The 25,189-nt window shown below is 30.8% G+C and overlaps 2 protein-coding genes across 2 annotated transcripts in view; one reads left to right on the top strand and one right to left on the bottom strand.

Moving 5' to 3' along the window:
* Nucleotides 1–25,189, bottom strand: part of LOC143239467 (uncharacterized) — a 386,069-nt gene that overhangs the window by 55,627 nt on the left and 305,253 nt on the right. The gene's annotated exons all lie outside the window — the stretch shown is intronic.
* Nucleotides 547–25,189, top strand: part of LOC143239760 (uncharacterized) — a 44,136-nt gene continuing 19,493 nt past the window's right edge. Inside the window, exons 1-12 of the mRNA XM_076481226.1 lie at nucleotides 547–683; nucleotides 3,311–3,391; nucleotides 3,553–3,678; nucleotides 5,572–5,841; nucleotides 7,976–8,089; nucleotides 9,273–9,407; nucleotides 11,711–11,815; nucleotides 12,538–12,651; nucleotides 16,024–16,122; nucleotides 17,411–17,456; nucleotides 17,849–17,974; nucleotides 24,652–24,766. Of these exons, the coding sequence (XP_076337341.1) occupies nucleotides 639–683; nucleotides 3,311–3,391; nucleotides 3,553–3,678; nucleotides 5,572–5,841; nucleotides 7,976–8,089; nucleotides 9,273–9,407; nucleotides 11,711–11,815; nucleotides 12,538–12,651; nucleotides 16,024–16,122; nucleotides 17,411–17,456; nucleotides 17,849–17,974; nucleotides 24,652–24,766 (1,376 nt within the window). The 5' untranslated portion in view covers nucleotides 547–638. The remainder of the gene's footprint in view (nucleotides 684–3,310; nucleotides 3,392–3,552; nucleotides 3,679–5,571; nucleotides 5,842–7,975; nucleotides 8,090–9,272; nucleotides 9,408–11,710; nucleotides 11,816–12,537; nucleotides 12,652–16,023; nucleotides 16,123–17,410; nucleotides 17,457–17,848; nucleotides 17,975–24,651; nucleotides 24,767–25,189) is intronic.

The following is a 25,189-nucleotide window of genomic DNA, read 5'->3' as shown; positions in this document are numbered from 1 at the left end:
CAATAAAGTAAAGAATAATAGATATACTGTGCACATTGAAGATGTTTTGTTATTAATAAGAATTTCAATGGCAACTCTTCAAATAAATGGAACTTCACATATTATACTTTTCAGAATTTTGCTTGAAAGTCAGGAAAGTTAGCATTGTAATTTAGATTTTTAAAAATTTTAATTGGATAGTTCTAGAATGCGTTGAGTAGTTTATAAGCTATAAGTGTTAGACTGTGTGCATAACAATTTATCTCGGCTGCACAGTTCACTACAAAAACATGTACAAGTCACATGGAAATACCAAACACAATATTTGGTGGGAAAGGGGCAGTCAATCATTTAGAAAATGAAACGACTCTATAATAACATAGCAACATTTAAAAAACAACAACAAAACCATCTGAAACTCTCAAGAGTCAGGCTTATGAATGTTGTTTGTAAATAATGTTAATAAGTTGAAGTGATGATCATTTGTTAGTTTTTAGTACATTAGTAATACCATTAGAGACAAATTGTTGAAACTGATTTGTTCTTTTATTTTCTGGTTAGCTGGAACACAGGTGTCTCTTACATTACTGAGGACACCATATGGTCAAAATAACAGGTGGTCTAGTGGGAGCCAATTGGAGAACAGTTTTTTTCATGAGATGTCGCTGTCTTCTGAGAGAATTACTGGTCCTCAGCCAGTTGATGTAAGTCTTTTCTCTATTTATATTTCATTTTGGGAAGCAAAGTATATGAATATAGAGAACTAAACATATCATTTTTAGTTGCTATGGGATATACTCTAACAATGTTTTCAATTGCAATTTTACATTAGGCTTAGATAATGAATCTTACATTGGCAGAAAAACATGTCAAATCAGTGAATAAAATCTTTCCTTGCTTAGGAGTAGCTAATATTGGGTAAAACATTACGGCATTTAAAATGTTCTTTTTTCAAAGTGTCATTTATATAAAATTTATCCATAAATGGTTGAATGCATTACTGTAAAATAATTTTTAAATTTCACCATGTCATTAATGTCTATTAAAGTAAACAAATAAGGCTGGAAATAGTGTCTACATTATTTTCTCAAACTACAAATCCCTATTGTGACTAATATAGACACTATTTCCAGCCTTGTCTGTTTACTTGTTTTTAAAGTCTTCAATTACAGGATTGAAAATACATTCTTTGCATATTAATTCAACATCTGTATAGTTTTGATGATCCATGTTCCCCTTTTTAAGTTACCAGTTTTACTAATCTTATTTCTAAACTTTACGTCCATTTATGTAGAATAAATTTTAAGCTACATATGTTCTATACGTGATCAACTGAATGTTGTGTTTCTCAACAGTTTATTGTGTATTGGAGTTTTTCCACCCAGTGATCACTGAACTTATTCAAAATAAATAAATGTACAACAAAGTATAAACTGCTCCTGCCAGTGTCACAGTGTAATGTAACAAAATATGAGTAGCAACAAAACGATCTCATCAGAATGAAATAATATTCCTTTTAAGAGAATACAACATAGATTTATGCACTCTAAACAAGTGCAACAGCATGTTTACCTTGTTAAATCTACATGAAACATTATTTGTTCTTTGACAGCATGCTGTGTTCAAATACTTGCTGGAATAACACAAATAATGCATACAAAATAAACAGAAGTGACAGAGTTAATGTAAGTTGCCAGTTATTGACAACATTTATAATCTCTACCTTAATACTGCGTATTTAAAAATAGAAACAGTTGTATGACATAGTGAAGTGGTAATAAATACTGAATACATACTCGTGATTTCAGCTAAGCATAATAAACAGTAGAAAGAACCACCACCATTATCTGAGTACCAAAATCTATTATAGTAATCTTCCACTGTTAAAAACTTCCTGGAACAGAGTTACAGAAATCCTCACAGAGACAGTCAACTCGAGTAATGATGAACAATAGCAACTTTGATAAGGATATACAACAGCAAAATAAGGAAACTCTCACAAGGCAGTTTTCAATTAATGCCCAGAAAGTACACGAGTTCTAGTTTTCAACTAAAGAAAACACTCGATAAATACTGGATTTTTTTAATGGTGGAAAGTGGAGGGCTTTGAAAAGTTGTAGCATCACAAATTTAAGAAGGTTGATTTAAGTTTAAAACTGCACTCTATTTTTTAACAGTATTCTTATGAGCTCCCACATTGTGGTAGATATTACTCGCATAATTTCGTGGTGCAATCGTAATAGGGATTTGTTGCTTAAAAATACTATCAGGAGTAGCTCTATAGTCTTGTTTTCTTTTAAATTCCCTATTTGTGGATTTCAAGTTCTCAGTTTTTAATTATCTTGTGTACTGGTCTTTTTCTTTTTTGTTTGTCAGTGGACAAACATATGCCTAGAGTAAGACAATCCCCACCCAACATGCATAAAAGTTTACCAGTAGAAAAGCAGCCTTTTCAGATAAAACAAATATATCTAATATATTGCTTTAAATAAAACTGAGTGTATTTTAAAATAATTATTTACAGAGCTGACTCGTCTTACGTCAAGTTTTGTGTAAACATATGTAACATGTATAAAGTGCAAAAGCAGTCACTCAGAACATCACAGCTATTATGTATTTATAACCATGGAAATCAGCTTTTAATGGAAAAATAATCAGATTTTAAATAAATGATGGACATTTTGGTATATCTTTCTAGGTTTTAATGAAAAATACTGAGCAAATTTTGGTGTTGGCTTGTGAAATAATAATATTAACAAAAGGACAGATACTAATTTTGTCTAACAATAGTGAAATCACTTATTTTGCTTATTATCAATGTTTGAATGGTTCTTAACTGTTGAAATTGATTGTTTTGAATGTTGTTTCAAGAATAAGTTTGATTTTAAGGTGGTTTTTGCCCAAATGGTACGTTAGAGTTTTGAACAAATTCCTGTTATGTTCCTTATTAGAAACCACTATTATGGTTCATGATGCATCCATATATAAAAGTAATTTGTGAAATAATATTTGCTATAGCATGGTTAATCCTAATTAGAATGTTCTTGAAAGAACATTGTGTTAACATTACACTGACTACAGTAAGTACAGTTTAATATTAGAGTTATGATGACATATAATTATTATATCATGATGATAATGTCATACTGAAATTATTACAGACACCTGTGAAGTACAATCAGTGATTGATTAAGTTTAGGTGCTGTTGAATGAATTGAAAATGGTGAATGTTATTAGAAAATGCTATAGGTAAAATGATTTTTTAATCGTGTGTGTCCAAAATAACTTGTAGGTTAAAGGTTTTGAAAAAATTTGATTTTTACTATTTTAGGCTAGGAAACGACATCAGTTAAATAAAGGAAAGATCCACACGATAAAGAAAATGTTAGACAAGGAAGTACGATATTTGGAGGTAAGGGTTAGGTAATGTTAGACAAGGAAGTCTAAACGTAAAAGCTAACCATTTTGATAAGTAATGAGTGTAAAAAATTTAAAATGTTAACTTCATATAATATCATAATTGAAGATTAAAAACTGTTAGGTAACCATAAACATTACTTTTCTTCTATCTAGGGTCTACGAAAGAAAAATTCAAAGAATTCATCAGACAAACTTCGAAAGGAAATAGAAGGAACTACAAAAAGGGTGAAAGTTCTGGAAGACCAGCTTTTTCAGTTAACGTCTGGAAGCTATGAATCGGTAAGTTATCTTGAGGTGCAAGTTTTTATTTTATACGCCAGATTTTACATCACTATGAAGAAAAGTCTTAAGTAAGTTAGTGTGTTGTCCCAGATTAAAATTTGATGAATATGCTTTAAATAATCAAAATTATTATACCATAATTAAGTATGTCATTAAAATTGGAGGATTGATGTTATACTTTTTAAGATTTTAGATCAGAATATGTTGATGTCATTCCTAACATTTTGTGAAACTTGGCATCTTTGAGACATTAGTTACTAACTATTCAACTAAATGTTATGACCATAATTAGGATTGTAATGCCAGTCTCGGGAATTAATTAGCTTGAACATCCACATCTGTTTTTTTTTTTTGTGTTTTTATAATTTTTGTAGTATTTTCTATGCAGTATGTGAAACTAATGGATTAAGTCTTATGAACAATGTTGTCCTACATCTGTGTCGGCTTCACTTCTGTAAATACCTTTTAAGTACTAAACATTTAAAATGCCTTAGTTTTATTTGTTTTGTACTTGCTTTTGTAATAATTTCCTCTTTCTTCCCCTTGTGATATTTTTATATAAACTGTTTGGTATTTTCCCTGCTGATGCATCTTGATATATTTTTCAATGAAAAATTTGAAGATATTTTGCAAAAATATACATACTTTCAGACCAGATATATTAGGATGCGACAGTGATTTTTGTGTAGATTGTTTGATATTTTGAGTGTACTGTTAGGTTGCTATGTAATGTTTATTGTTGAATACACAGTTATTAGGATACTATATAGTATTTTTAATTTATCTTAATTGTTTGGTATTTTGATGATATTAGGTTACTGTGTTTCATTTTTTTAATTTTATTTAAATTATACCATTTTTATTTTTAGTTCTATTATAATTACATCACTTCCATTGAAACACTGAAATACGTTTGAGTTTTTTGAATAAATTCACTATCTTTAGTATATTGTACAGAAATTAAACTGTCTACTGACAATGTTAAACAGAAGTTATTGCTTCAGTGTTGGTAAGGTAATTTTATATTAATGCAATTCATTGATGTGATATATGTCTTTTAAATAAGCTCAGGAGCCATATTTTATTGCTGATGAACATTATGACATATAGAATCTTTAATTACAGTTTGTAATTGATTGGAATAAAAAAAAATGTGTTTATACTTTAGTGAAATTTCTAATTTTATTAAAATAGCTAAGGGTACTTGTTAAGGAAGCTAAAATTTGTCTATAGAAGAATGGTTAATGATTCTCTTCCTTCTTTCTTCTGTCATTAAAGCCCACCTGGTGTTTAAGTGGTAAGTCAGTAGGCTTATAATACTAAAAATTAGGTTTTTGATATCTACTGTTAGAAGAACAGAGTTCTTTATGTAGCTGTGCTTTATAAGAAACAAATTAAGTCCCTAATGTTCTAAATACATTATCATTGCTTATGCTTTTTTGTAGAAGGTAAAAATTGGCTCATTTAACTTAAGTACTTTTTGTCTTCAAGTCAAAGAGAAAACTGAAAAGAAAAATGGAAGTATGTCTTTATTCAGGGTCTTATTTTTTCTCTTCTCCTTGGGTAAAAATCCTAAAATAAAATAATCTACATATACAGTTACTGTATAAAAAGTTACAGTAATAGATTCATGCAACTCTGGGTGATGTTTGGTAGAACACACACACACATAAGTGATTATCTCTCATAGTGAGTTGTTAGCTGTAACTTTTTTTATTTTGAATAAATAATTAGGTTTATCTTATAAGGACTGAATATTTTTTTTAGTATTTTATTTTGCTTGTACATTGTTTTCTTGAAAGCATTTTTAAGTTGTTCTTTGTTTTTTAAGCCTAAATTCTTAAATCAGCTAATATTTAATTATCTTGTATTATTCTTACATTTATTTAGGGACCTTCATCTTCTCATTCACCCCCCTCAGTCAGAAAATCTGCCAATCGAGTATCTGCTCCTGTTCTCCTTACATCTGAACAAAGTGGTGCAACAGCCCCACATGTTTTCAATGACTCAGTTAGATCTGAATTTGTACCAACACTAGCTTGTTCTCAAAACAAGTGGCATCAGAAAGATTCTAATCTTGGAAAATCAGCTCTGAGATTATCACTTCTCTCATCATCTTTGGAAAACATCACAAGACCAACCAACTTAAAGGGGTCGAGGGTGAGTTCTGAAACTGCCAAGTATTTTACAAAGTAGCGTATTTGTTATACAAAATATAATTTATATTTTGTAAGTAAATTTATGCTGGATTGAAGAATTAGTTTTTGAACTGAATACAGTGTTTAAATATTTTAAAATTTGTAAAGGCATTTTGTAGGGGAGAATAAATTTCAGTAAGCGTATGTATATACACACAGACACACACTTATAACCATACATAATTACTTAAAAGGTTAAAGATTTTTCAATATTCAAAACTATGATTATTAGTTTTCTAAATATGGACATGACTGCCTGATTAAAGTTTATTATTTTAATAAAAATGCATAGTAAGTAAAATCTGCAGTTGAATAAGAAATTAACAAGTACATGATAATGTATGTCAAATATAAAACACTGTTAAATGTGGGTAGTATTATTTATTTTATGTAATTCAATGATGTCAGTGTTATGAAATGTTTTGTTTGCAATCCATTGTTATTGAAGCTATGAAGGTTTCTAGAAGGCCTAAGGGATAGATCTGTAAATATTGGTGGCCACATAAGAGAGAAAGGCAAGTGATGTGAAGAGAAAATTGGTCAGAGGAAAGTTGACCATCATGGGTATGAAAAGTGTCCGCCACTGGTACTGCCTACGGATTTACAATGCTAAAATCAGGGGTTTGATTTCTCTCGGTGGACTCAGCAGATAACACGATGTGGCTTTGCTATAAGAAAAACAAACATTAAAAGTATAATGGTTGATACATTAATGAGATTAACAGTTTTGAAAGACATAAAGAGAGTATGTTATTTCATCAAAGGATGTTCTAAATTAATTGAACTTGTTTCAGTGGGCTTTGAGAAAAGGCTGATGATTATTTGAAGTACAGGATATGACCATAATAACTCAGCAATAATGTATATGAGTTATACATGAATACTATGATGATAGAAATTAAATTAAAATAGATAGGTTTGTCATCTGAATCCTAAAGCAAATAAATTGGCCTAAATGGGCTTTTGACAAGAAGAAAACTGTGTGGTGTTTAGCATATAATTGTGATCTCCATAGTGTAAATAATTTTGTACATTTGTTGTTTAGTTTGTTTCTAATATATTTATTAAAAACTAGTGCAATGCATGCTGTTCCTTTATTGTCAGATTTATCACCAATAAGTTGTAGACACCTATGTTTGAAGAATCTTTAACCCAACACACTCATGTACTTTACTACATATTACTAAAACAAGGACGTTCCTGACAATGCAATTCTTATATACCTGTTGATAACATTTGCTACTTTAACTAACTGCTAAGACAGATGTACGAAACTGGACTCAAAATATTATTGTATACCAACACTGAGAATATGTTTGCAATGAACACATGATAGAACTGATTTTCCATTGAATTCCATAAAGGTTTTTAAATAGTTTTTTTTCTTCTTTTGTCTTATTGAGATTATTTGTTACCCTGAGATGGCCTGGTGGCTAGTGCACTCCTCTCACAATCTACAGATCGAGGGATTGAAACTTGTTACCAAATATGCTTGACCGTTCACCAAGGGAATATTATAAAGTGATTGAAGTGCATTTTAGTCTTTTCTGTTAAAATATACTTCAAATCACAAGTATGAGGTAGTAGTTTTAAATTTTGAAGATTAAGTTATTTGGGTGAAATTAATTATGAAGAGTGAAGGTGTTGCATCTTGTTGCACATAATGTTTCCAAGACTTCTGACCTAGAATCATTTTCTACACCATGATCATTGAATATTTTCATTAATCTTGTGTATGAGTAAAGATGAAAGTGCACATGCCATGAGGTTTTACAGAGTACCATACAACATGTTATTATGTATTTGGTGCCAAAATTATCAACTTTTTTTTTTTTTTTTACCATATATTGCTGATTTAGTGACAGTTCATAGTAGAGGAGAGTAAATACCAGGTAATGAAAAAAAACTGTGCATTTTTAAAGGTTACATAAATTCAATATGCAAACTTTATGACAAAACTATTTTAATTTATACTCCAACTTATTAAGTTCTGAGTTGATCCGATATTCTTAGTTTACAGACATATCTTGAGTACAGGTAATTTTAATATCTTTTAATCACAGTTTTAGTCTGATTTTCTAAAATTTTACCAGCAGAAAATAGACATCTTTAAACCAGCTTATGGTCTTTCACGGACATACAGTGAAGTGAGTCATTATCCATTTGGGAGAAAGTCACATACTTTGCATCATCTTCCTCAGTCAGTCAAGGTGAGAAGATTATAAACAAGTATTATGTGTGTGATAAGTCTATTCTTGTATTCTAATGGTATGTGACAATGAGACGTATTTCAGGTAAAGAAAAAGTTAGTATTATAATGCCTGTGATAAAAATGTTGCGAACATTCAACCATGTTGTATGAATAGTAGTATTTTGTTCATTACATAAACACTACTTTCATGTTTGTCACTAGGATTTTTTAAGGTGTGGAGCATGAAAATCATTAGTGACAGTCACTTCAAATCTTGAGTGTTAAAACATTATAAACTCAATAAAGAGAAGATCAAATTATAACCAGTATTAGAGCTGTTCCTGTATATCCTTAAAAATTTGAAAATAATTTTCAAGCCTGTAAAAATCATTAATGTAAATGTTTTCTAAAAATGATGGAAAACTATAACGCTATGAAATGCATTATTTGATTTAATAATAATTAATCATTTCATTGAAAAGTAAAATTAAAAGTGATCAATAAATGTTGTAAAACATATTTAAACGGAAAAGGTTTGAGGTTGGGATGGGTATGAGAGATTATGTAAGATAATAAAGTGTCAAGAAAAGTGACTGAAGTTTTTGAAGCAAATCTGGAAACCCTAACTGGTGAATATGTTTATTTAAACTTCAATGTTTGAGCGGACTGGGTATTATAGATAATTTTAACATTAGTTGACTCGTAATATAATTTCTGAAATGAAATAAGTATATTCATGATATCCCAGGTAAATTTACTAGGTTCAGGACAGTCTGTAACAAAGAAGCTGCCTTTTCATAATATTGTACATAAATTTAGTAGATTAGGAAGTTCAAACTGTATTTTATGCAATGGAGTACCTGTAGTTTAATAGTGTTACAAGTAAATTTAAAAGATTTGTCAGGCCTTCTTCTAATTTCTGTGTTGAAGAATTGTTTTTGTATTATTACAAGTAAATTTAGTAGTTTAGTAATGCTATCTTGTAATTTATGTAGTACATCATTTACTATTGAAGGGTATTGCACTAAATTTGTTCCTTGTTGATGTTGATTATATTTTCTTTAACTGTTTTGTAGATAGTATCATCTTGATGTCAAAATTAATGACCGTGTTTTTTTTAAAGTAGTTCTTAGTTTGTGAACCAACATTCCTAGGAAAACATTTAAGAATAAGTGCCATATTTTTCTCTCTGTTTGGATTAGGGTCTGTCCTATAGTCATAATGAAAGTTCGACAGATAGCCCAAAAGTAACTCCTCCTGCCACACCACTCACTACAGACTCTGGAAGTATAGAAATTATGGAAAGTGTTGGAAACGAGGATGTAGATAGAGAAGAGGTGATAATGATACTTAATGATAATTCCGGTTATTGTGTCAAGTATGTCTAAAGCTGTTTATTAGTGTAGTTATTACAACATGCAAGATAATTTATTGATATAATATTTCATTGATTATAGCTTTAAAAATCTATTTTTTTACAGTTCTAGAGTGCAAGTGGTTTTTGAAATTAATATATTTCACATAACTGAAAAATGTGTAGTTTTTTGAAGTTATTGATAACTATTTAATTAATTACTTATTGTAGGGGTTCTTGACCTGCAGTTTATCAGCAGTTTGCTTATTTGGCTTTGTTCAAATTTCGGTAACAAACCAGTTCCCCTGTTAGGACACTAGAAGAGTGATAAGTCTATGGATTTACACTGCTCAAATCAAGGGTTCAATTCCCTTCATTGGACTTAGCAGATAGCCTGATGTGGCTTTGCTATAAGAAAACATACACACACTATAATAAACCAACATTAGACAAAATAAAACATTACTTCATCAACATCAATAAGTTTCCTCCACAAACCGTAGAAAACATTATACGCGCACACCAAGCCAGAAAGCAAAATCAACCAAAAACAGTAAATATATCTCACGAATCAAAAAATCACGAAACCATATACTGCTGCATACCATATATTCCCAACATCAGCAGAAAAATAACCAACATTTGGCAAAAACTAGTAACAAAATATGACATTCCAGTTAATACCAAATTTATTCAAAAACCAGGCACAAAACTGAGGTCTATACTATGTAAGAACTACACTGACAAACACCACACTAACATTATTTATAAAATACAATGTGATAACTGCCACAACTTCTATATTGGAGAAACAAGTAGAAAAATGGAAACCAGATTCAAAGAACATAAAAAGTCACCTTCACACGTTTACGAATACTGCAAGTCAAATAAACACAACATAACCATAGAAAACACTCAAATACTAAATAAAGAAACAAACATAAACAAATGCAAAATTAAAGAAGCCTTACTTATACAACAACTCAAGCCCAAAATAAACCAATACAAAAGAACACCTTTACACCTATATTAATAAATATAATCAAACATCCAAGCACGCCCTCTACATTCCTACACTCAGTTACACAACCCTCTTCAAACATGTGGCCAGCTATTGATCACTTACCTCTCTCTTTTTTTGTGAACCTGACGATGACCGAAGCAGGTCAAAACATTGTTTGCTCCTCTACATAAAAAAATTTTCTCAGCCCAAACCAGCTGTTTTTTACATATAGACTGTACACAGAGTGTTGAAAGTAACATGAAATACAAAGTTTTACTGAAAACAAGTGTTTGAAATGTATTTAGGAGGTTTTAGAGATTGTGTGAATAAAACAGTTTTTTTAATCATAATATGAAATCACTTTGCCCTTAGGCTAGTAATTAAATACTGTTTTCACAAACAAATGTTTAATAAAAATATTTTATTAAAGAAATCTGATTTTTTTATATACAGAATACTTGTAATCTCTAAAAAAAAAGTCTACCAAAGTTTGTGAAGATAAGCATGCTGTATTGAAAGTTAGTGCAAATCTCTCGAGAAACTTGTGTGTATTATACTGAGCCAGTTTCAAAAGGGTTAACTGATTGTTGGAATAATGTGAAAAATTAACATTCAGAAACTAATTTTCATTAACTGATTTAATTGTAATTTTAATTGCTTGATTAGTTTACATAGCACTAATAGATGTAGTTACTACTTGTAGATAATCAGTGATATTGATCAATAAATTACCAAGTTCCACTAAAGACAGTGAACAAGAGCAAAATATTATATTGGTTCATATTATTATTATTTGAATATTATTATTAAGTTTATTGCACACAACTATAACCTATTATATTTTGAAATTAAAAATATTTTCTAGCTACAAATTCATCTTGATGAAGACTTGGTGGAAAAAGTCATTGTAACAAACTTGACAGAGTTGGGAATGCCATTTTAAAGCCTTATGCTTCTGTTCAACAATAAAAAAAAAAACAGTTTCTAAGACAAAGATTTGAAATTCTCCTAATCTAAAAAGTTGTATTAAATCAAAGTATATCAATTTTCTAAAATCATAACTAGGTTTTATTTATTAGGTTTTTACCAAGTTTCATGCAGTGCAAGTTTTTCTGGCATGAGAATGATAAAAAAACAAACCAAAGTCTATACACTGACACCCCCGTAATCTTGAAAGGGTTGATTTGATACTTCTGAAACTTTACTTTTGTATTTATGGAATTTCAAATGTTGTGTGGCATTTAACAACAGCAAGTTTTAAATTAAAAACGTTTTTGATCTAGTATGGCACACCTCCAGACATTCCTCATGGATTTCTTGGCTTACATTCTTCTCAGTATTGCATTACATCAGTAGAAGATGAGGACTGGCCTTCTGATTCTGAAGTGGTAAGTATATGCAATTTAACAGCTGTCCAGAGGACTAAACAAAAATTACACTTTTGTTAATTCGTGATGATGAGTAACCCACTTGAAATAAAAATGTATCTCAAAATGGCTGGTGTGGTTATTAACACTTTTACTGGCCTGACATGGCCAGGTGGGTTAAGGCATTTGACTCCTACTCTGAGGGTTGTGGGTTTGAATCCTCATTGCACCAAACATGCTCGCCCTTTCAGCCATAAGAGTGTTATAAAGTGACGGTCAATCCCACTATTCGTTGGTAAAAGAGTAGCCCAAGAGTTGGCAGTAGGTGGTGATGACCAGCTGCTTTACCTCTAGTCTTACATTGCTAAATTAGGGAAAGCTAGTGCAGATAACCCTTGTGTAGCTTTGCACAAAATTAAAAAACAAACACTTTTACTTATGAAGCACAGAACGTTTCGATCTTCCTAGGTCAACTTAAGATCTACATCTTTTGTTAACCTGAAGATGACGTAGGAACGTTGAAACGTAGTTCTCTGCTTTATCGGTGAAAGTGAAAGCATTAATATCCATACCAGCTATTCTGAGATGGATTTTATTAATAATATGGAGTTTCTATCAATTTGTTTCTTTGTCATTTTTTAAAGTTTTATTGAATTAATGTCGCTTATCTAAGTTTAAATTATATTAAATTTTGGACGTAACATGCATTTGAAAAATCATATTTGACTCATTTTCAATTGCAGGGTCTTTTACAAAATCATGGTCCATTTAATGCAATGTGGAAACTTTTGAGACATCCTGCTCATTTGGCTATTTTCATGCATTTTCTTATTACTAGCAGTGAACCTGCAAGTTTAGTAAGTACTTAAATATACCTAAGTTATTATACGGAAAAAAATAATTTTTTTTTGTTTTTTTACACCGTTAAATTTCATAGTGTTAACATTTAACTATGTTATGTGATTAATACAGAAGAATTTAGAATTGAGGAATGTACTCAAGCTTAATATGTATGTTTAATGCTTGTTTAGTGTGCAAAGTAAGTTTAGGCCATTCCTTTTCAACTCCGGTAGTTCAGTTTAAAATGTTACTGTTATACAAGTACAGCATGTAAGTTATCTGTTTACTATCAGATACTCACAAAATCACAACATCTTAAGTAATGCAGATAAAAATTTTGTAACATTAAAAAACTAATGTTACTTTGACATGAAATATTTAACTGTGTGATTGACATTTTCACCATTATCAGATGTGACTTAAGTGATTACAGTCTAATGTCCAGTAATGGTCAGTTTTCATACTCAGCCAATTTTTATTCCCTTCATAATATTTTGTATATATTTTACTACCCTTGACCAGCAATCCCTTGGACCTGTCAACTCCAAATTTCATTGTTAAATGTCCACATTGTTTCTGATAACTATGCAAAAAGCACTGAATTTCAAGCTGTAAAGATATATCCCATAAATACCAACAAGTGAGAGGTGCACAGGCCACTAAAGGTTTGAAGATCAGTCAGATACTTACTGTAAGGTTGTTGGGATTGAATGTCAGTTATTATTATTAGTCTATATGATATGGTAGTGTTAATGATCAGTGAAGAATATTTGTGTTAATGTAGTTGTAAATATCTATTAACAGTCACCTCTATTCAACAATTAAAATTGTTCAGTACCCTTTGGTTACTGTTTAAAAGTTATACTGCATACATTTTGGAGAACTTTTATAATTGAGAGCAAACATATATAGTCAGTGGTTTGTTCAACTTCATATTTTATTCTTTTATAATTATGTTGGTTTGTAACACCAATTTATTTTATACTGTATCACTGTAGCATCTTTTTAATTGTTTACACAGTAAATAAATCAACTGTGAAAACACAATGTTAAAGGTCGTGTACATACTCATTTTTGTGGTTCGTATTTATTTGAAAACCTATATATTGTTTCCTAGAACTTATTGCTCTTTGTGTTTAGTATGTACACAATAACAAAGATCTGATGATACTGTGCTAAAAAAATGGAAGAAATATAATTAGGTGGATAAGCTATCAAACAGTTGTGTGCTTGTGTCACAGATGTGATGTAGTGCTTGTTCAGATGTTTTCAAGTTTCAGATCTACACTTTAAGAAGCCATAACTTTATTGATATTTGAGATATCAGTTTGAAATTCTCCACAGTCATTCACATGTAATACGTCACTAAATGAAAGGTTTAAGCTGAAGCCATTGTTTAGCTTGATGTAGAATAAACCATTTAGGGTGGCAGCAATTCAGAATATTGGTTTTGTTCGAATTTCGAACACCTGGTGGTCGACTTTAACCTGTTCAGTGCCATAAACGAGATAACTCGTCCAGACCGATCAGTAACACAGTGCCACGGACGAGTTAATTTAGTCTCTATAATACCTAACTTCAATGCTAGATATCAGCACCATACATGCATTTGACCTCCTTACAAATTGATTCACTTTCAATCCAAAATGGCGTCACGAAAAAAGTTACAAAATGAAGAAGCATTAGAGTTGTATTGTAGCAGCTGAAATACAGCAGTCAACAGGTTAAAGCACATTATAGTGGAAGTAGGTTGGTAATATTTATTAACATTAGTTTTCTGCATATTATAATTTTAGGCAATTACTGGCAATTGAAACACAGATGTCTTGTACAGAATTAGAGCTTGGTTTAATGTTTTCTTGCTCAAGTAGCATATACAGTATATGCTCTTAGAATACCCACATATATTGTCAGAGTAATTTCTTTGAACATAGCTAAATATAAAATAAGTTCTCACATATGAAAATGAAGGTAGAATATTACCTTCAAATATTTTTTTCAAGTGAAACTAAGTGTTTTTAGTTTTATACTTAAAACTCCAAAATCTCATTTTAGACTCACTATATGTTGTGTATACTTGTTTTTGTATTCTTGAAGTACAGCCACTGGGATTAAATATCTTTCTAAATGTTTTCTACTCTTAACTAGGTACGGGATTCAAATTCAGATTTCTCTTGGTATTCCTTCTCTGATCTGTTATATACACATTTTTCTGTTATTTAGGCTTGCATATCTTATTAAAATATCTCCATACTCCCTCTGTGATGTGTGTGCATCTTTATATTCTTCTATATGCAGCCATCTGATCACTGCATTTCATCAAAGTCTCTCTGTGATGTAATATACAGCGTCTTTCTGCCATCTCTCTAACATATCACCAGACTTTGTGTTGTATGTCCATTATTCTGTAATAGACATTTTGTTCAGGTAATTGTAAGGACTGGAACATCAGTGATCTTGAAGTTTCATTTCAAGTCAGAAATATTTTGTTTTTTTTTGTGTTTTTTTTTTAGAAAAGTCCAATTTCATAAAATTTATAAACTATAGTTCTAATTATGAAATAAGCTAAGTTTGTCCATGGAATACTTACAAAGTGTGTTTTTAGTGACAATAATTAAGCAAACTTTTTTTTAACACTTGTGATATTAGCCAGTTAATGTATGTGTTATTGCTTGGATTCAGTATTGTAAAGGTGTGATGAACATTGTTTTCTTTAGTTTGATTACAAAATAAGTTTTTTTCCTTGAGACGCATTCATTAACTTTTACTGAAACAGCACCATAGTATAGTTTACATTTGTACACAAATAAAAGTTATTTTTAAATTTTGAAAAGTAAATTACTATATCAAAAATTTAATGGTTAATTGTAACATTTGATGGTCATAGGTATAAAAATTTAATTTGAAAACTTAACTTAGTAAGTATTGTCACTGATATTTATTCTTGTTGAAATGCAGTAGTTTGTATTTTAAAGTTTTTGTTGTGGTGATTTTAAAGAGTTAGTCTTTAAAAGAAATTGTCATTGGTGTTCTGATTTTAATATGGTATAGTCTACAACTAACTGACAGTAAGTAATGTTGTTGTGTTAGAGCTGCAGTTGTTTTATTCACCTCTGTACACTTAGTTATTCAACAGTCTGATTTTCACAGCTTTGTTCATTTCTAAACGAATATTCTGATTCAGGATCTTTTGATTGAATATGATTTTGTATGTTATAATTGACATACAAAAGATTGACAGTTGTTTTGTATTGTAAAAGAAATGTGGTTTTATTCAGCATTTAAATTGCTCTTTTGATTTAAGACTGTTACTACTGAAAAACTTGGTGATCGAATAAACCTGCAGCTAATGGAAGATGTTGGCTTACGTAAATTTTATTTATTTTTAGTTTTTCTACTTGATCACAAATATTTATCAAGAAGGTACAGCAAAGGAAATGAAGAAATGGGCTTATGAAATCCACTCAACTTTCCTATTGCATAATGCTGTAAATATTTTCTTTTCATCTTTGTATTCATTTATATTCTGTACCAAAGCCTTCTTTAAATATAGTGTAATTTATAAATAGTCACATAATGTATTCCTGTTGATGTATATGAAGGTAGAAAAATTAATATTCAGATAGATAAGCCTTAAAACAGGAATATTGTTATGTTTCTTTAATACAGTGTGGTAATCTAATTTGAATGAAGTACATAATAATGTTGAAGTAACTGTTTGGCTTAGAAATAAATAATTGTTTTTTCAGTTGAATTAATACCGTCTGGAGTAGTGAAATTTATCCACTGAAGATTTTACTCGGAAACATGCATGAGTAATTATTAGCCCAGTAGATTTAGTACTGGATTAGTATTATAGAAAGGTAAAATTAATTTGTAATCAAACAAAACACAAAGTAATTGTTAGTCATGTTGTTGTTAGTGTGTGTGTATGTCCAAGTCGTCCATATCAAAAAATATCTACATATATTGTCTGTTTTCATGGCAAATTGAATCTCATTTCATGTTGATAAAATATTTAAAATGCATTGAATAATTGTTAGATCTGTGAATGTAGTTGGGGCCGCTTATCATGGTTAGTTATTTTTTATGCTCTTTAAGACAACTTGAGAAAGATAACAGTTCTTTAGATAAAAAACAACAGCACACACACATACATGTATGCCATTCAAGTGGAGGTGCTGCTTGTGTAGGGATACCTGAGATTGTTCATAGAAATAGTATTTTAAATATCTCATCTATAGGTCATCAGAACTATATAAATCAATTTATATACTAATATGTTAATGTTAGATATTAAGAACTGTACATTACTACAAATTCTGCAGTACCTAATTAAGCTGTGAGTCTGTAATGCTCTCTATTGTACTTGCTGGTACATACTGTTTGAAGATGAAAGTACACATTAGAAATGTGAAATCATTTCTTTTACCATAAATATTAATATTACATTAATATTATTAGTTATTTTAATGTTTACATCTAAATAAAGTACTTTAGTATTTGATATAGAAGTATTATCAATCTTTAGAATTGCAGGATAAATGTTACCTGTGTAATTAATCCACAATTATTATGGTTTTATGATTTCTATCAACTGTAGAAAAACTGAAGATTAGACTTTTTGTGATTGGTCATTGTAAGCAATTTGTTAATGGTTCAGTCACTATAGTGGATTTCGCTAATTAGTTCAGTATCACAAGTTGTGTGTTGATTCCTAATATCACTGTTGTTGTGCTACAGTGAATTTGTTTTCTCTCTCTCTTTTCTATTTAGCCCCTAAAAGTTAAGTATGATGATGAAACAATTCTTCATGAAATCGGTAAGAAGAGTTTTGTACAGTAAGTTTATTTTTAGAGTTTTGATAATAAACATTATAATATATTTTAAACTTAGTTACTCAGATACTTTGATTTTCATGTTTGAAATTTTAAAGATGATATAATTTTTTTTAAAGAAATTGGTGATTTCTAAGTAAGTTGGGCAAAAGTAAAACTTGTAACGTTACCGACTAATTCTAGTACAAATACTACATGTCGGAGTCCTGGTTACAACTTAGTTTTGTCTCTTATATTTATATCTTAATTTGTGATTATAATTAGTATCAGTTTAATTGAATAGTAAATAACTGTTATGTTATGAAACAAATTTAATTAGTGACATACGTATATTTTTCTTGTGTGACTAAGTTTTGTAACTTTTTTTATTATAAAGATTATGCCCTTCAAAACCACCTGGAAAAAGAAGATGTTCTTAGGAATCTTTTTGCAAAAGCCAAACAGAAAGCAAAAGAAGAGCTTAATGAATTACTTGCTGAATTTAGGACAAAAAGAACTCAAAGTACTTTATATCTGTAATTAGTACTATATGTTGTGGAAAAAACAAAATGTTTTATCTGTAGTTTTTACTCTATTTGGTAAAAACAAAACAAATGTATTTTATCCATATTTAATACTCTGTGTAGTATAAAACTTACAGTACATTTGATTTCTTAAAATAACAGAAAAAGCAGAGTGAAATACATCCAGCTGTTAGAAATTCTCTCTTGTAACAGCTTTCACTATGTTCATAATCACAGCTCTTGTCACAGTTTAGGTGGGAAAAATGGATTTTAGTCTTAAAACCTTTAAAAACTTGAATTTGTGTACACTCGCTGGCTACTAGATCTAATAATAATTTTATTTTGATGAAAAAAAGTGTTTTGAAATATTCTTAAACCCAGCTTGTATGGCCTTTACTAAATCTGAAACCAGCTTCAAACAAAGTGGCAATGAACTTTGTCATCATTTAAACACAACATCTTCAGCTTTTAAAAAACATCAGACTGTGTGGAATACATTTATATTGTTTTTAGGTTAATGAAACCTTTACCCATAACTAATATCAACAGAATAAAGGATATCCCTCTCGGAACTCACCAAATAAAATAAGAGATCTTCTTCCCAGAGCTGATCAAACGTAATAAGCAGATTTTTACCTGGATGTAATCAAACACAATGATTACTGTAATAAGTAAACTTCTTCCCATATCTGATGAAATGTAATAAGTGGACTTCTACCTAGAACTAATCAAATATAGTAATTAATGCAACAAGTGATCTTATATCTAGAACTAACAAAACATAACGAGTGGACTTCTGAAACGATACTATCTCCCAAAGCTGAATCAGTCTTTGTTTACCCTCTAAACACTACCCGTTTTTATACCCCATTATTTTTGTGCCATTTTCAAAGTGTGCTGAATATGTGATTGCCTTTCATAACATACTGCACTATCTATATACTAGCGCAGGTAGCTCCATCTATTATTTTAGCTCAGTTCTCACTTTTTTCAATTGGCATTGTACTGTATAAACATGTTTTAATCTGTTCTTTATATGACTACAAAATGTTGAGTGTGCTTGATCAATAACTTATATCAGTTTCAACTTCTTTTGTTTGATTTCCATTATTTCTACTCATTTGTTTTAGAAATATTTGTTTTCCAAATTATAATTAGTTCATATGAATTTGTTATTTAATGTGGCAGATGATGAAATTCCCACATAAATAGGCAGTCAACAACATATGTAGGAAAGTGCAGGCTTAGTTTGCAACGAGTTTGTGTTGTATGTTCAGTCAGCAGTGTCATAATGTTTTGTGAAGAAAGATATAACTACTCTGTCAAAGTTTCTTTCTACGGTACTTTCAACCTGTTACTGCACCACTGTGTAATTTACTGGGTAAAGTATTGTTCTTTTTTCCCAGGAAATTTGTGGTAAGTCTTTCAGTGTACATTCTTCACTCCTTGTAGGTATGCTGATGTTTAGTGAGTTTATGAGAGCTTGTGTGGATAGACCTAATTTTGCACTTCATAATTTAACCCTTCAGTATGTTCTGTGCTCAGTGTTTGGTAAATTAGATTGTTACACATCTTTTGCTATTTCAATATGTTCTGTGCTAAGTGTTTGGTAAGTTAGATTGTTACACATCGTTTGCTATCTAGGTTACCTTCAGTTTAACCTTGCATTTATAGTTTATTACTTTGTTTTTCATACATACACTGGCTTTGCACAATCTTTACTGTTAGGAGAATTTTAACTTCTGCTAAATTTGTTATTGTTGATTTATCATTTTTGGTAGTTTTGACTTTCAATTTAATTACTTTGTAATTTTTATTTTACTAGTCATGTATAATTGGAGATTAGATTTAAGTCAAAATTTGTTATTGTTAACTGGGTGCCTTTTTATTCTCATGTTCTTCATGTAGTTTTTACTTTTGTGTTTTTTGTCTTGTAGATTCTTTGAATGGACTTGTATGTTCGGTATTTAAGGGTCTTTTGTTTTCTAAGTTCCATTAGTGGTTTTGTAATTTAGATGTTGTTTAGTGTTTTATGTTGACTTTCATAATTTTGCTGGTTTGTTATTTTTATGTACTTTGACTCCACACACTTCTAAGTTTTGTTAGTAATGAATATTTTATGTATGTTTAGTTTGTGTGTTATTTTTAATACACTTGAGTTTCATAGGTTATGTGGGTTGTGCCTTCAGTTCTGCTTCCCCTCTATCCACTTTTGAGATTCCTTCCCTTCTCCTCAGGATTGTATCTCATCCAGCCATCTTGCCAAGTGTGCACAAGACTTTCTTGCACAAAGGAGCTGTCAGTCGGGTCAATCAGGATTTAACTACCATCTTCAAAAACACTGGAGTTTCTAGACCTATCATAGATTTGTCTTGGCTATTTACCTATCTGGAGACACCTCACGTCACTATGAGTCCATGAGTCCTACCTCACTTTTGTTTTCCTTTAGCTCTGTATGTGTTTTTTAGGTTTCCAGACTAACCATTACATGAATGAATGGATACTGCTCGCTTCTTCTAATGCTGAATTAGTCACTGCCCATACCTGCTACTTCTTTGAAAAGCTGCTCTAGTGTGATTTCTCATAAAGCTGGAGAAATCCTTTACTACATAAACACACTATCTTATTCATTTGCGTATTTTCTTCAATTCCCATATTGGTAAGGCCCAGCTTTTTCCACCTCTTCTTCTTTTTCTGTGTGAGATGTTCTATCTGTTTTCTAAAATAATACAGATAGCATTCATGTTCAGATTGTAGGGTTAGGCAGACCATGTTGAGATTTTGTAGTTCATATAACTAAAAAAAACTGGAAGTACTCAAACATAAAATGACAAGAGAATTGAACATAGAGAATGTTTTTAAGTATTTTGTTTTGAAATTAAGAAACTAAATCTTATACAGCTTTGAATTATAAACTACCTTCAGGTGCTAATTGTATTGACATACCATTAATAATAAAGTTGTTTAAAACTTTGAAATTAAGTGTGTAAAATGTCTCAATATGAACAGAAGAGCTGAGCTGTATGTGTAGGTTTAACTTTCTATCACTAATTATGGTTTGTAGGCTTAACTTTCTATCACTAATTATGGTTTGTAGGCTTAACTTTCTATCACTAATTATGGTTTGTAGGCTTAACTTTCTATCACTAATTACGGTTTGTGGGCTTAACTTTCTATCACTAATTATGGTTTGTAGGCTTAACTTTATATCACTAATTACGGTTTGTGGGCTTAACTTTCTATCACTAATTATGGTTTGTAGGCTTAACTTTCTATCATTGATTTGGTTTGTAGGCTTAACTTTCTATCATTGATTATGGTCAAAGATTGGTCATTTTTGCATGCCTTGTAATAATGAAAGTATACACACTATGACTTTTAATGTTTCAGTTATATATTCATCAACTTTAGCAGGCTTTTAGTAAAAAATGGTAGAAGTCAGCTGTTCATAAAAATTCAGATTTTTAATTAACTATTTTTACTAAAGATTTGTTTTTGAATTTATGAAGCATTTACCAAGTCAGTCTGAGTGAAATATGATATACATGCTGAGAATGACACTCTTTACATCATGCAGTTTTCATATTTCATCTATATAACCTTTAGAAATGTGAATTTTTTTTTTCTGTAAAACTATTTTTATTTTCTTTATGTATTGACTCTCTTTAATTTAACCACCATGTAACAAAAATACAAAATAAATATAAATTACTCTATTTTCTTTCTGTAATGACTGCACACTATAACAGACTACTTATTTTTATGGCTAAAGCTGATAGAATTTTCATGTAGTTTTTTGGGTTTTTTTCAGTTGCACTTAGGCCCTCTTAGAGAATGCATATACACCACATAGCCAAAAGTATGTGGACACCTGACAATCAAAACCATGTGTGCTTGTTGAACATTCTCATTCCAAAATTAGGGCATCAATATGGACTTGGTTTCCCTTTGCTGCAGTAACAGCCTCCACTCTTCTGGGAAGGCTTTTCACTAGATTTTTGAATATGGCTGCAGAGATTTGCTCCTATTCAGCCACAAGAGCATTAGTTAGATCAAGCGAGAAGGCCTGGCTTGCAGTCGGCATTCCAATCCATCCTAAAGGTGTTTGATTGGGTTAAGGTCAGGGTTCCTGGCAGGCCAGTGAGGTTCTTCCACACCAATCTTAGCAAACCATGTCTTTATGGATCTTGCTTTGTACACAGGGACATTGTCATGCTGAAACCAAAAAGGTCTTCCCCGAATTGTTGCCACAATTGGAAGCACACAATTCTCTAGAACGTTATTGTATGCTGTAGCATAAAGATTTTCCTTCACTGGAACTAAAGAGCCTAGCCCAAACCATGAAAAACAGCTCCACACCACCATTCCTCCTCCCAGAAACTTTACAGTTGGCACTATGCATTCAGGCAGGTAGTGTTCTCCTGGCAGCTGCAAAACCCAGATTCGTCTGTCAGACTGCCAGATAATGAAGCATGATTCATCACTGTAGAGAACTCATTTCCGCTGCTCCAGAGTCCAATGACAGCATGTTTTACACCTCTCCAGCCGACGCTTGGCATTGTACGTGGAGATTTTAGGCTTGTGCTGCTGCTTGGCCATCGAAACCCATTTCATACAGCTTCCGACAAACAGTTCTTGTGCTGATGTTGCTTCCAGAGTCAGTTTGGAACTCAGTAATGAGTGTTGCAACTGTGGATAGACGATTTTTATGCACTATGTGCTTCAGCGCTCAGGGGTCCAATTCTGTGAGCTTGTGTGGCCTACTGCTTCATGGCTGAGTTGTTGTTGTTCCTAGATGTTTTCACTTCACAATAACCGCACTTACAGTTGACTGGGGCAGCTCTAGCAGGGCAGAAATTTGACAAAGGGATTCATTGGAAAGGTGGCATCCTATGACAGTGCCACGTTGAAAGTTACTGAGCTCTTCAGTATGACCCATTCTATTGCCAGTGTATGTCTATGGAGACTGCATGGTTGTATGCTTGATTTTATGCACCTGTTAGCATTAGGTGTGCTAATTAGAAGGATGTCCACATACTTTTGGCCATATAGTGTAGCTATTTATTATATAGACAACCCTACATAAACAAAGGATTGAAGTGTCAGCACATGCTTCTCAAATTACACAGTCATTCTTGCTCTGACCAAGTCTTGTGTGATAACTTGTTTAAGTTTTCTTATTTGTTCTAATATGGTTCTCATTTTTTTATTTTAGTTTCTTTTATAACAATATAAAAAAACAAATTTAATACTGCTGAAATATTAGCTATTTTGAGCTTTTCTACTGATGCAGTAGAAGCCTACATGAAACGTTAGCCTTACATCCTGATAACAATAACATAGTTTCAGAACATTTTATTCTAATATACAAATTAGATTGCAAAATATTGCCACTGATATAAATAGAATGTCATGAGACTAATATAATTTTCCTGGCTTTCTAACTGAGCTACAAAATCTAAAACAGGCAACTCGGTGTGTATTGTGATACAGACAAATGAAGATTTACAATTTTAGATGCTTTATTGTGAAATTAAGCTGAAAATAGAAACTATAAACTATAATTTGATGCTAAGTTTATTGATATACATCAAAGTATAGCTGTGTTGAACGTAACTATAAAAATGACAGGAACATGATCACTTTGACCCAGCTGTGCTGTTGTTGTTCATACATAGACTTTCATAAGAATTTTAACTGTATTCTCTCTCTCAAGCAAATCATTGATACTCTTATTCATTTAGTTTATCATTTTTCAGTAATTTTTTAAAATTTGATCATAAATCACAATTATTGATGCTAATTTGTGACATAAATCATATTCCAAAACAACAACAAAAGCTTTGCAGATTTTAGGTGTAAAAGGTTAGTTAGGCTTTGTTATTTTAGGCCAGCATAGAACAGTTCTGGCGTGATTTTAAATAGTAAAGAGAATAAACAACTGAGAGTTGAATTTCACACAAATTTACTGCTAAGTTTATGTTTTTATGTTACAAGCTTAGTCTGTGTATCAAATCAGACATGAGAGACAACTTTTATACATGAAGTAAATAATGGATGACAAACATTGACAAAAGTTGTACAGTTTTTCTGTCTTTTAGTGTGAATGTCACTAATAATATTGGTAAAGATGTTTATTTATTTTTAACTTATTGTGATATATGTTATGAGAATTACATTGTACTGTTAGCTTAGTATGTGGGTTTAATACTAATATGTATCTTCTTAGTTGAACGTGAGGTACTGGGATTCCAGTTAAAAATGTTGGAAATGGCAAGGATACCTAATTAATCAAACATTTGTTATAATCATTATAAGTTAAAATGTAAAACCTGTATATTAAGTTAGCCATGTTTTTTTTATCTGGAGTAATTGTTGTTTCAATCTACTGAGATAGGTTCTTTTAGTCAAAAGTTAACAGAAATTTCAAATTAAAATACAACATTTAAAATTGCATGAAACATTAATACCATTTCGGTACTTATGAAAATACAATAATCTATTTTTCATTGGAAAATTGGTTGTTATTTTTTTACACTGAATATAGAATGTACTCTAAAAAGAAAAAATTGTAGTTTTTATGTGTATTAGATAATTTCTTTCAATAAAACAAATGTTAGCATCTCTTCATGCATGGAAATTCTTAAGTTACTGAATGAGATCTGTTTCTTTGCAGGTTGCAGGAATAGTTTTGGACCTTCCAACAGTGAATTAGAAAAAGCCATGCAAGATAAAACCAAGGAGTTGAAAATTATAGAACAGGTTTTGGTGCCAATTCTAGAAAAGTATTCGTAAGTATACTTGTATATTAGATCTGTATTTCTAGAAATATTTGAGATTTTACTTATTAACTGATAAGATAATATAGAGCATTGACAGTAAAATTACAACTTATACGAATACTGAGAGACTGAACTAAAATACGTTACTACTGATAAACTGAACTAAAGTACGTTACTACGGAGAAACTGAACTAAAGTACGTTACTACTGATAAACTGAACTAAAGTACGTTACTACTGATAAACTAAACTAAAGTACGTTACTACTGACAAACTGAACTAAAGTACGTTACTACTGACAAACTGAACTAAAGTACGTTACTACTGATAAACTGAACTAAAGTACGTTACTACTGAGAGACTGAACTAAAGTACGTTACTACTGAGAGTCTGAACTAAAGTACGTTACTACTGATAAACTGAAGTAAAGTAC

Source organism: Tachypleus tridentatus, chromosome 13 (genome assembly GCF_004210375.1).
Source record: "Tachypleus tridentatus isolate NWPU-2018 chromosome 13, ASM421037v1, whole genome shotgun sequence".
Classification (NCBI taxonomy): domain Eukaryota; kingdom Metazoa; phylum Arthropoda; class Merostomata; order Xiphosura; family Limulidae; genus Tachypleus; species Tachypleus tridentatus.
The sequence above is the reverse complement of the archived record's forward strand: the minus strand, read 5'-3'. Positions and strand labels throughout refer to the sequence as shown.